The 12,252-nt window shown below is 27.4% G+C and overlaps 1 protein-coding gene across 1 annotated transcript in view; it reads left to right on the forward strand.

Moving 5' to 3' along the window:
- LOC114131177 (uncharacterized) overlaps positions 1-12,252 on the forward strand; it is a 44,985-nt gene that overhangs the window by 4,132 nt on the left and 28,601 nt on the right. Inside the window, exons 3-12 of the mRNA XM_050199113.1 lie at positions 1,964-2,011; positions 3,272-3,316; positions 3,749-3,787; positions 4,362-4,397; positions 4,511-4,546; positions 4,964-5,008; positions 6,559-6,588; positions 8,089-8,130; positions 8,239-8,280; positions 10,106-10,138. Of these exons, the coding sequence (XP_050055070.1) occupies positions 1,964-2,011; positions 3,272-3,316; positions 3,749-3,787; positions 4,362-4,397; positions 4,511-4,546; positions 4,964-5,008; positions 6,559-6,588; positions 8,089-8,130; positions 8,239-8,280; positions 10,106-10,138 (396 nt within the window). The remainder of the gene's footprint in view (positions 1-1,963; positions 2,012-3,271; positions 3,317-3,748; positions 3,788-4,361; positions 4,398-4,510; positions 4,547-4,963; positions 5,009-6,558; positions 6,589-8,088; positions 8,131-8,238; positions 8,281-10,105; positions 10,139-12,252) is intronic.

Raw genomic sequence — 12,252 nt, forward strand, 5'->3', positions numbered from 1 at the left:
TTTTTGAATAATAACAAATATTTAAAATCGTTTGAGGATAAATCGTTATCGTTACGCGATTTCGTAAAAATTTAAAATTCAAACGCACTTAAAATTTTTCCTTTAATGATGCTTCAAGTTTTCTCTATAGCTACTTGAAGAAAAACCTATGAAAAACTTAGTGTTGTATTTTTAATCCTTAGTTATAAACACATAACATTTTATGATTTTTCAACTTCAAAATTACTTGCAAATTTTTGCGTTTTCGACAGATTTCGTAAAAATTTGAACTATAAACGCTTATAAAAAAAAATTGTGACTAACGATTTTTAATTTTTTTTTTAGCTACAATAAGAACAACTCATAAGAAAATTTTCAAGTTTTTTTGGTCATCCAAAATTTTTTTACCGACACTTCAAAAAAAAAATTCACATAAAAATCGAAAATTTCAGTAGTCTATAAATAACTCAAAAAAAGTCAAATTTTTTTAAAAATTTAATTGTATATAGATAACACTAACATAAACATTTGGTGAAATTTTCAAGTATTTACAGTGATTAGTTTTTAAATTACAAACATATAAAAAAATCGATTCGGTCGAAAACTGGTTTTGCGTAAAAATTCCCGTTTTTCCGTCATATTTTTTTTTGTTTTTCTCGATTTTGTTGAAAACTGTTGGAAAATGTTTACTTTTTACCTCTATAATGCACCAAGGATATTCACTTTTCCATCGGAAACCACCCTCGAAGTTTGAAATTGAAGCATTATGTCAACTAGTTATGCTGTACACAGACACAAAAACAAAAAAAAAAAATAACGTACATCATTGTAAAATCAATCCATTCATCACTCCGTTCAGAATCTTATAAAGTTTAAAATATTTCAATTTAGAAATTAATCATTTGTGTAGCAACCATATCATAGAGCGTTTCTATATACATGCGTTTTTTTTTTGAATTAGAAAAGTTCAAAAAAAAGTTTAAGTTATAAAATAAATTAGCATATAATAAATAAACTATTATCGATACATGGCATGCAATTTGGGTAGATGTCTCTATGAGATGCAATGCAATTTGGATAAACCTCTTTATAAGGTGGAATACAATTCGGACAGATCCCTTTAAGATATCGCATGCAATTAGGACATTTTTATTTTGGCATGCAATTTTCGGATGCAACCATGAAAAAGTGCTGAATCTGAGTTCCGTCCCTATATAGAACCATTTTCTACACCAATTCCGTACCGGTTAAAAAAATAGGTAGATACATACTAATTCCACCCCAGTTAAAAAGAAAAGTTTAATTAAAATAATAATAAATAATATGTATAAAATGCAAACAAAAAATATAGGTGTTCATAATATTAGTACATCTTCATTCTTCATAATTAATTTAATCGTAATTAATGGTAATAATATATATAACGGATGGAACTTGGATGCAGCCGAAAAAAGACACACATAAGAGCTGTATGGACTATATGAAAAACACAATATACTCACATATTATATAAGATGTAAACGTCTTGAGAGGCTGGGACATGTGTGGAGAGCTGATGAAGATGTATTAAAGAATATTAGGATAAAAAAAATTAACAAAAAACGTCCACTTGGAAAACCAAGAACAAGATGGGAATGCAACGTTAGACTGGACTTTGGGCAGAGAAAAATGGAGAAGATTACCTACTAGTGATAGCGCAAATCCTTAAGGTTAGCATTAAGCTGTTGAACAAGAGGAAAATATACAAATAAATAATTATTAAAACTCTTAATAAATATAAAATATATCGTTTAATGCACTGCATTAAAATTGTATATAAATTTAGTGTCAAATGATAAATATAAATTATCTCAATGTAATGATATAAAAGCGTATATTATAATTATCATTCCAAATTACTATATTTTTATGACCAAAAATAGTCAAAAGGGTTAAATATTATAATGTATAATAATAAAAGCTTATAATTATTTTTTGTACTTAGTTTATGATTCTGATAATACGGCGTATTTGACTTTCGTAGATGATAAAAGTAAGTTATCCTAATATAAATTATACAAAACATACAATTATTAATCCGCTTTACTAAATTATATGCTCAAAATCAGTCAAATATTTTACACGTCTGTATTTAAAATATAAAGGGATTCTTTTTTAAGATTTTGAGATTATTTTTGATAAGTTTTACAATGATCATTGGTCAATGATGCATGTTTTCTTTCTATAGGAAGAACTATAGTTGTAAATCATCCAATTACCCATAGACATTTCAAATTTTTTTCGATATTGTTATATTTACTGTTATCTAGTCAGGCTAGTCAGCGCATAATCGGTGTTCAGATATAATTCTAAATTGATACCCACTTTTGTGAATAGTAAATCTTTTTTGTGTGATTACTAATCTTTTAAATGAAATCGGGTCGATGACTAATATGACCTAAAATTTGTAAAAAAATGGCCTAAATATCATCATAGGGAACTAAACAACAATATATAAAAATTTAAGTATTTCAAAATATATTATTAATAAGCTTAAAATTATATGAAATAGAGTTTAAAATTTAAATGAAAGCTCACTAAAATATTAGCGTGAGTCAAAATATTTGGTGAATAATAGCCTTGTACAAAGATAATAATTGATATTTTGTTCGTGATAGGAGTGTTAATATTTTTTAAATATCTGCAAGATTTAACATTTTAAATTAAAATTTTGATGTAATAATTTTGTTAATAAAATATTATGTATAATGTATGATAAACATATTAGCTGTTTAAGCTTAAACATGTATCATATTGTCCGAGATCTGAATTGAATACTCATTTAAAGTGTTGTATAACTAATAAATTACATGTAAATAAAAACATGTCATTTGGTTATTGAGTTTTTTGTATAAAAATAAATTATAATTGAATAAATTATTTTGGATACGATATTTTTAACAAAATAAACCACAACATATTAATTGAAAAATTAAAAAAATGATGATATTAATAAACCTCTATTATCTTTATTTAATTATCCCTTAAAAAAAAAATTGATTAGCGACCTAAATTATTTAATTAATATTATCACCTAATTTATCACCTACTTTATTTCTTATATTTTTATAAACGATGTATCCTTACTCCTCAGCTATAAAAATTTCAAATTTATTACTATTTGCTGATGACGCAACAATTTTAAAATAAGGGCTAAAGGTAATAGGCTGGTATAATAAACTAATACTCATAGTGGTTGCTGACGTTTATTATTGGATCGCCAATTAAAATTAATTGATGTATTTATTTACAGTACAATATACAGATTTAAAAATTTTTAAAGAAAAATACAATGAAGGTAATTACAATCATTTAAAATAAATAAATGCCTACTTATAAGTTTACAACGTTTCAGTAAGAACTGAAAATATAATTACTTGTAGTAGTTTGGCACATATATGAAATGGAACCCTGGAAAGGGCGAAAAAAATTTAAATAAAAGTTTAATAAAAATGATTTTTTTTATCTAAATTATAAAAAAATAATTACAATTTAAACAATTTATTAATATTTATATTTAAAAACTTTTTAAAAATAATAACAATAATTAAGAATAAATATAACACAGCATTGATATTTTTTTTATTACAAACTCAAAATACAGCATCTATTTCATAAAAAGTATTTTCTATTATTGTAAAATGGTATTGATAAATTATTACACTTAAATAATTCATAAACCCAAGTAACTATATTATTGCATTGATGGTTGAATAATTTTATTTTTTAGAAATTCTCCAATTCTGCAAAAAAAATAATATAAAGGACAGTAAGTCTTTAACAAATCTAATTACTCATTTTATATAAATATTTATTTAACACCTAATATTATTTCTATGAAATAGGTATACGTCGTTGTTACTGAAAAATTAAAACATAATATTACACATTAACCTATTCAGTGGGGCCTATTATTTATTCGAAAAAATAAACAATAATAATATTAATAATAATCATAATATTGTTTATCCTATTATTTAAATTTTATAGAAAAAATGTAATCATAGCGTTATACTTGTTGTTCACGTGTCATATATAAAGCATAAAGACAGTGTTTGAATATGATACAGTACTATTGTAATGTTCTATTATTTATTTAAGCAAAAAAACTTCTATTTGGCACCTACCTTAAATAACTGTATGGTTCTTTAATATAATGATAATTATTTAACATACACCTATCTCATATAAGTAATTTAAGTAATAATGGGAAGTTTATAATATAGTTAAATAAGTTATTTTTTAATTTATCTTTAATATTATGATTCAATGAACTATACATTATTTGTGAAACTTATGATTTTTACATAGGAGTTATACATATTTTTATATTTTTTAATTAGCTAATGAAGAGGACATTATGTCGGCTAGTCTATTATGTATGTGATCTAAAAACGTATTTATTATTCTGTTAAAATGTTATTTTAAATTAATTTTCAGTACCTATATTAAATTAAACAGTTAATAAATACTACTTAAATGTTATATTCAGATTTCAAGGAGAGTTTTGAAGAATTCATTATGTATGGTAAGGAATTATTATCTTCAAACAAGATTTAACCTACTATTTACAGATAAAAAATATGATACTTTGAAGGTTAAAATAATGAGTACCATAATATTATTTTTAAATATAAAAAAAATTAAAATACACTAGCTAATTTTAGATACCCATTGATTTACGCCATAATGTAATTCAATCTGAATTTATTATTGTTTCAAGTTATTAATATTTTTTGTAAAATATATATTTTAATAATTTCTTAAAATTTGTTATTTAATCTTCAACTACATTGATAGATAGATCTCTAATAAAAATAAAGTTATGTACATATGTCATACGTATTACTTGTAATTTACTCAGCTTTGCTTAAATTGTTATTAATTAACATTTAAATTCTATAATATATTTTTTAGCTAACTACTATATTTTTTAATGTTATAGTCGATGATTTATTTGATCATTCAGTTGAATATATTTATTATTTATGTAAGTGTTTTTTTTTTCAGTAAATTATACTAATGTAATTATTATTTAATCAAAGGTACCTACACTTAAGTAAAAATATGTACCTAATTAGTATATACACTAAAGAGTATACTACTACTAATAATAATAATATGTAGGTATGGGTTGTTATATTATTATGAGGTTATCTGCAAAGAAATAGACTTTTTTATTAATCTATAAAATTCCGGCTCCATTATTGTTCGCGCTACGCGAAGTATTCTTCATAGGTAATGTTATCACGATATTTTTTAATGCAATATAGTAATCAACTAAATATATACGTATGGTATTTACTACAGGGTCGTTGGCCAAATACGTTGAATACGTAGCACTATGAACGTGCTAATAAGGCGCGTTCAGAAGCGACATTTTAAGGAGATGAACGACTTAGCTGGAGGTCAGCATCTCCGCTCCAGCCGTTATATTATGCCGTGACTAGTGTAATGAACGTTTATGACACAGTACATAGATTTGGTCCTTTACAGTCGGCGGAAGGTTAGTAGCTCATCTGTACGCCTACCGACGTCAAACGTGCCCGTTGCAGCGTTTTACTAGCGACGTTTTACCAGACAGAGTGCCGACCGACTGTATTCCAAATCTCATGCTGTTGTGCAACGTATTTTGGCCAACGGCCCCGTACAAATATATGTTGAGTAGAGAACACATATATTTGTGGAGAAACATAATAATATTTATCGGGGAATATGACTACGCGTGGCGCGAACACCACCTGCGCCGATGCATTGGAGACACCATATTAAGGTTTGAGGAGTTATTCAGAATACAGTGCGGGCATAAATTGAAGCGATGCTAAAATCAAGGCCTGTTATGGCAGTTTCCGATGACCCTGACAACCTGGAGGTATAGATAGTGACTCTGGAACACTTTTTAATTGGACATCTGTTAACAACTTTTCCGGAGCCGACACTGTACGATGAACCGGTGAAAAATTGTCCAAAACGGAGATGGGATTTAGTTCAGAGAATGTATCAGCAGTTTTAGTTACGCTGGCGCCATGACTATGTGAATTCACTTCAACAACGACCCAAATGGTTCAGGCCCAAGGATAATTTCAAAACAGGAAATTTGGTTATATTAAAGGAGGACCCCCAGCCACCACTGAAGTAGAACTTGGGCAAGACACTCCGTTAGAAAAACCTCTTTCTAATCGGAGCAAACCAATTATATAGTCCACTCAATTAAATTAATTTAGAACAATTAAATCATGATACAATTTTGATGTAATTGGATGTATCTAAATATATTGTACAATAATTTAACAGTATAAGGATCCCAATATTATCTTTTATAAATTGTGTACTCTTCATAATTATCTACTAGGTCTACAAGGTGTATCGTATGAATGTCCATAATACATGTATTCTTGGTAGTTGGTAGTATTTCCTTTTTAATATTTAAGAAACAGTAATTTTTAAACGCTTTCTTTCTTTATTTATCTTTATTTTTAACTGTTTCTTCCCAATTTTTTTCAAGTGCCTAGATAAAAGCTAATTTTAATGAATTTTTAGTGTTATTAAAGGATGATACTAAGGATAATGGTATGTTTCATGTATTATATATCAATATAACATACAGACAACGCTTTGAAATCAATTTATATGACTATACTAATTGCCTTCATATTTAATGCTATAATACTTCGATTGTCAGTCAATGAAAATCTAATTATATTGTATTTTTATATTTGTTCAGTTATTAATGCTTTTTAAAATTGTCCATGTATTTATTTATTTCAAATTGTTCATATGCGGCATTTGGTGTGGGACGAAGGGACAGTTGCCCACCAGAAAAAATGTTGAAAGGCCAAACTTATCATTATGGCCGCCTCTTAAGTTAAATATTATTAAAACAATTTTTAATTTTTACAAAATATTTATATTAAAATTACTTTTGTACAATTATATAGGTACTTAAGAAAATTATTCCCCATGTTAAGTCAGATAAATATTACCAATAGAATAGAATAGAATAAGTATATATTCTACAAACAAATAGATAATACAATACTTTAATATTATCAATATTAGGTACCATAAATTAATATAAATTATTATAAATTCTATAAAACTATCTATGGATATTAATATAATATTACGATAACTGTTAAAACGTAAAATCACATATTATTACATTAATAGGTACCACGAACTACTACTAGTTCGTGATAGGTACTAATTGATATACTCATATCGTCTTATCAGTTATCATATACTTAAGTTGTTTTCCATGTCTATTATTAGGTTGTTACTTGATTTCTACCTAGTACAGTAGTACCACCTACTAATGATACTAGTAATAACTGATTTTTTGTTTTGGAACATGCACAATCTGTACTATTTAGCACATTAATACGCGTGTATTTTGTAGTGACAGAACAAAAGTTCAATGAAAGTAGGAATAAGAATAGCCACCTATTAGTGGCACTTGACTGGGAAATTATTTAAATATAAAACATAAAAATAATAGGAGTGTGAAATGTTTTCATGTTTTCATAATAGAAGATTCTTAAATATGTTTAAAATATTTAAAAATGCTCACTTTTGGAGAAATATAAAATCTGGTTTGTTTGTTTTTTATGTTTAATTTTTCATTAAGCTTATAGAGTATGGCAATTAATACATTTAAAAAGGACTTACTAAATCTAAATTATCCAATTCATTTTCTAACCTATACAATCAGGGGCAGATCTTGGATATTTTGATAGGGGGCACATATAAATTGTATAATGATTCTTTAATCATAAGCAATAATACATATACTCTTATTTTTAAATAAAATTGGTATTTGGTAATATATTTAATATAATGTTGATTCCATAATATCACACACCAAAATAATAATTTATACATATAGGCAAGTTATTAATTATTATACATATGTACATATGTGCCCCTCCCCTGAATCCGCTACAATCGTTATTTTTTCACACGAGTTAGGTATCTGAATTACAATGTATATACCTGCAAGGGTTTTAAAAATCGATATAAATTATAAAATACAAATTTAAAAACAAATTACTATTTAAAAATTTTTTACAGAATTCAAAACAAATTTAAAACAATTTATAAATATATTTCAAGGTAATTGATTACTTAATTAACAAACATATAGCATGGATACTCAAACTTTATTAAACTTACAGTTTATTGTGTAAAGAATCAAACTATAATTTCACACATTTATTTCAGAATATAAAATTGTTTTTGCAAGTATAACTTTTTTTTCTCTACGTAAGTACATATTAAATGTTAATTATTAATAATTTATTATATTTTAAGTTAGAAATAGACATTTAAATAGTTTATTTTGGTATTAGATTTTTAATTTAATTTAGAAAGTTTAAAAGTTCAACATTTTAAAAATAATTTTGTAACGGAGTACGACATAAAACGGTCCTTTTCAGGACCACTAACAACCAAAAAGCACACTCAACAGTGTTAAACGCAATTCCAAACGGTAGGTTCTACACAATAAGAGTTCAACATTACGACGAGGAAAAACCGCATCGAGCTTATGACAACTATCAGGCAACGATGCGATGATGACTCGTCATACCAACAACTTACAACCAATCAGCAACAACCTTGACAATCTAAATGTGTATATATACCAGTACATTTCCAAAACTAAAACACACTTCAATCTCATCTCTAATCGTCAACAAGTCATCAAGAACTTAAACATTGACGACCGGAGACCAGAAGTAACAACGCCGACTTTACCGCACAAATACAAATCGCCAAGCAGACCACCGTTGAGACGAAACGAGTACGATCGTGACCAAAATCCAGCCGACCAGTAGTAGCTGTGGAACGACGACCACCGAGCCGGCATTAACAGATTTCACGACACTGATCACTCAAGACGACTATCGGGATCAGCAAACCGAACGATACGTAACATCCCATACGACTGCTGCCATCGATCCTGCTCTTCTCCCCAAAATCGGCCACTTGCTCAAGTACCGCCGACCCGAGTTCTTTTCCGCCAAGTAGTAGCCGCTTATACAAGTTACGCGCTACTGACGGGGGACTCCTTCCCATTATATGACCTCACGTTACATTACTTAGTCCCCATTATATGTGATAGGACTGATCGTATATCGTCGGTCGAACACGAGCTATCACCGCGTCAGTCCGCTTGCGAAAGCCTGGCTGGCGCACCCGTGAATCTCGCTCCTCCCTATATTACTTTGTATAAATGTTGAATAATTTTAAATAAAAGACCAAACATAAAACATAAGACTAAGGTATATTTATTTCTACCGAACGGTTGGTAACGAAACTTACCCCACCGTATCAATTTTCAATAGCGAAAATAAATGTTAAGTTTGATTAACTATAGTTAGGTAAGAGCATTTTTAAAAATATTCAAACTCCGTGATCGAATTAAAAGTACAGTCTTAAGAATTAATGACTGTCTAAGTAATTGCTGAATTCTTTAATACTTATTTTACTAGTTTTTAGTTAACATCTAATTTTATAAATTTCTTAAATTAAGTAATGAAAAATATGAAAATAAATACAGATTATTTTCTACAAATGTTGATGAAAATTATTATGCTCGGTTAAAAACTTAAAAATTACATTTTAGGTTGAATTTTTTTACAAAATTGATTATTTAAAGCAAAAAAAAAAAAACAGGATTTTAGACTTTTTGCTGTGTTTCGAATAATAATACTATTCGTAGAAAATTGAATTTTTTAAATTATTCATATAAATAGAGGCTGGTGAAAACTCGATCATCGGTGTTTTACATATAATTAAAATCATAATTTTTTTTTGAAATTAAATTCAAATTTAACACATCTATTACAGTGACCTACTGCTATATTCAACGACTATGTACACCGACTGGACAAAACTACTATACAGCAGAATGATTTTCTCGTTTAATTAATTTATTTTTTTTAATGATATAATATAACAATTAAATAGCTAATTTAAAATACTCGAATATGTAAATAATAAATATAATATATAATTAGAAAATATTTAAACCTAACCAACAAAAAAGTTATTTTATTTAAACGTTAATTAATAATTTAATATATAGCTAAGGATATCGAAGAAGAATATTTTTCAAGGAGTAAGTTAATTTAATTTTTAAAGTTTTATAATATTATTTAATTTATTAAATCCAAATTCACTTCTATAGAATTTAAATAAAAGCTTAAGTTATATTTTATAACTGTATATTATTTCAAGAATTCAAGATTCAAACAACTATTAAATTCAATAATTTTTAATTGCTTTACTAAAAATTGATTAGTTTGCTTTAATATTTTAACAATTATTATGAATTTGGGAGGAAAATGATTAAAATCACATACATTGAACTTGAGTTCTTAGTGTAAATTAAGAATTGCACGAATGTGTCTTACCAATATTTTTTTTATGAGTATTAAATAAAATAGGTACACAAAATAAAATCTTCAAGAAAAAGAAAAACAATTTTATCTAGGTTTTTTACACTTGATGTGGATGGGTCTTATATCGAATTTTATAATATACGAATGCCATATTATATTATTTCATATCTCTATAACCAGTAACCACTATATTACATAATTTAGCATGAATGCAGAATTTGTTCTAAGATGAATCGAAATATGTATAAACTCTTTTTGGGAGATGGAATTTTGCGATAATTTTATTACTTGTAATTTGCGCCACGAATAATTACATTTGAGTACGTACCTATGTCAATTGCGCCAAAATATAACGCATGTATTTTGCACCACATATTATACAAATTAATTTTGGTATTTTGCACCACGATAAAAAAACGAAATGGAATATGTAATTTGCACCACACTTTCAACAAAATAAAATTGACAAAAAAGACTTAGTATAAAAAAAAAAGGTGAGCTAAATTGGTATTATAAGTGGCTAGGTATTTTATTTCAAAATTTATATGTCATATTATTTATATTACAAAAGTAGTATATACTAAACGAAAATTTACCTATTTAATATACATGGAGCTTGTTTACTTTTATACATTTTATTTATAATTATAGTATAAGTGGCGCTAATTAAAATTTTGATAAGGTGAGAAATGACGAAAATTATCTACAATTTTAGTAGGTACACGATGACATAGATTACATAATGCATTTTTATTTAATTTTATTTAGTATAAATTACAAACTTAAAAAGAGGCGCAAATTACCAGAATAAATTTTTAGATGTAGCGCAAATGACATATATATTATTTTTTTGGGTTTTTTTTTGGCTCAAATTACATACGCCCCTTTTTTTAAGCGAGGTCACAGAATTTTATTTCAATAATGCGAGGTCCAAAATGTCACACATAAGCGCAAGGTGGACAGGAATATTCATTCTACAACTGCCGTACTTCGAAGAAGTGATCCATCATCAAACTCCTTTGTAGTCATTCTAGTCGATAGTAGGCGTAAAATGTATGTTCTGGAACCTAATCACTCTAATCCCTCTGATCAGTCTGATCCACCGCCACCACCCACCATCGATCCATCTGATCCTTCCGATCCCACCGCCGCCGTTACGGTTATCATATTATTATACATGCACCATATTACCATACTCACACCATATTATTATTTCACACATATATTGAAACGAATTATCATACGAAACATAAGCTATCTGTCCCTGAAAACAATATTACTGTTGTAGAAATGTTATCACATATTACCGGTATATCTCCATTTGAAAAATTACTAAATACTTAGTATTTAGTATACCTAACAAGCATGTACAGCCTTGTAGAAGAAATCCCTTACAAATAACAGTATGATTCTGACTCCCACACAGAAATGTATTATTCAATAATCACACATTAACGACATGTTCTGACATGCATACCTACTTTAAACAATAAACCTGTAGAGTCTTGTCGAAGAATCCATACCATAAATTTATATTCCAAGGGTTTCAGAATCCGAAATGAAATCATTCTGTCTCCACTCTTCGTTCGATTAAGTGCGTCGTTCTGTGATAAATTTTTAAACATGGCTGGGTCGATTGAAAACATGCGTGCTGTTTACAAGAAGAATATTTTTACATTTGTGCCTCCGTCACCACCAGCTAAACTGACCGATTGAAGTAATTTCTTCCTTGATTTTTCGTCTCGCTAGTTTTTGAACATCGGACTCGATCCGACAGATAAATTCAACACTACGATTCACATTATAACTCCATCACGTTTTGTAAATATTT

Source organism: Aphis gossypii, chromosome 1 (genome assembly GCF_020184175.1).
Source record: "Aphis gossypii isolate Hap1 chromosome 1, ASM2018417v2, whole genome shotgun sequence".
Lineage (NCBI taxonomy): Eukaryota > Metazoa > Arthropoda > Insecta > Hemiptera > Aphididae > Aphis > Aphis gossypii.